The 472-nt window shown below is 55.3% G+C and overlaps 1 protein-coding gene across 1 annotated transcript in view; it reads left to right on the top strand.

Annotated features, from left to right (window-relative positions):
• Positions 1 to 406: 406 nt before the first annotated feature.
• Positions 407 to 472, top strand: part of ARSA (arylsulfatase A) — a gene marked incomplete at its 5' end in the record, with an annotated part of 2,589 nt that continues 2,523 nt past the window's right edge. Inside the window, one exon of the mRNA XM_010012697.1 lies at positions 407 to 472. Within this exon, the coding sequence (XP_010010999.1) occupies positions 407 to 472 (66 nt within the window).

Below are 472 nucleotides of genomic sequence, written 5' to 3'. Positions count from 1 at the left end.
GGGGGCAGTGCCTCACAGATGAAGCTCCTGAGAGCACGTGTGCCAGGCCAGTGCTTTTCTGGGCAGATAGGTGAGGGTGGCTGCAGACCAGGGAGATGGGTGCTGGTGGGGAAAGTCCATCTCTGAGGTGCTCGTGTGGATGGGTAGTTGTGTGTGTGGACATTGCCCTTTGTCAGGGGAGAGCGAGTCAGCTTCTGAGCTACAAAGAAACATCTGCAGAGCTTCCATGAGAAAATAGTGTGGTGCAGCATGGTCCTTGTATGGGCAGGTGGGCACAAAGCCCTAGGCTTCTGGGGAAGGCTCCCCAAAGGGTGTCTATAGGACCTGGTGGTGGGCTGCTGTGAGAGTGCTTCCCTCCCTGTCCTGCAACATGGGTAAATCAAAAGGTGTTACTTATTCTCTCTAGGGCCCCTGCCAGAATCTCACCTGCTTCCCACCCGACATCAAGTGTTTTGGGACTTGTGACCAAGGC

This window comes from Nestor notabilis, unplaced genomic scaffold, assembly GCF_000696875.1.
Source record: "Nestor notabilis isolate BGI_N333 unplaced genomic scaffold, ASM69687v1 scaffold24254, whole genome shotgun sequence".
Lineage (NCBI taxonomy): Eukaryota > Metazoa > Chordata > Aves > Psittaciformes > Psittacidae > Nestor > Nestor notabilis.
The sequence above is the reverse complement of the archived record's forward strand: the minus strand, read 5'-3'. Positions and strand labels throughout refer to the sequence as shown.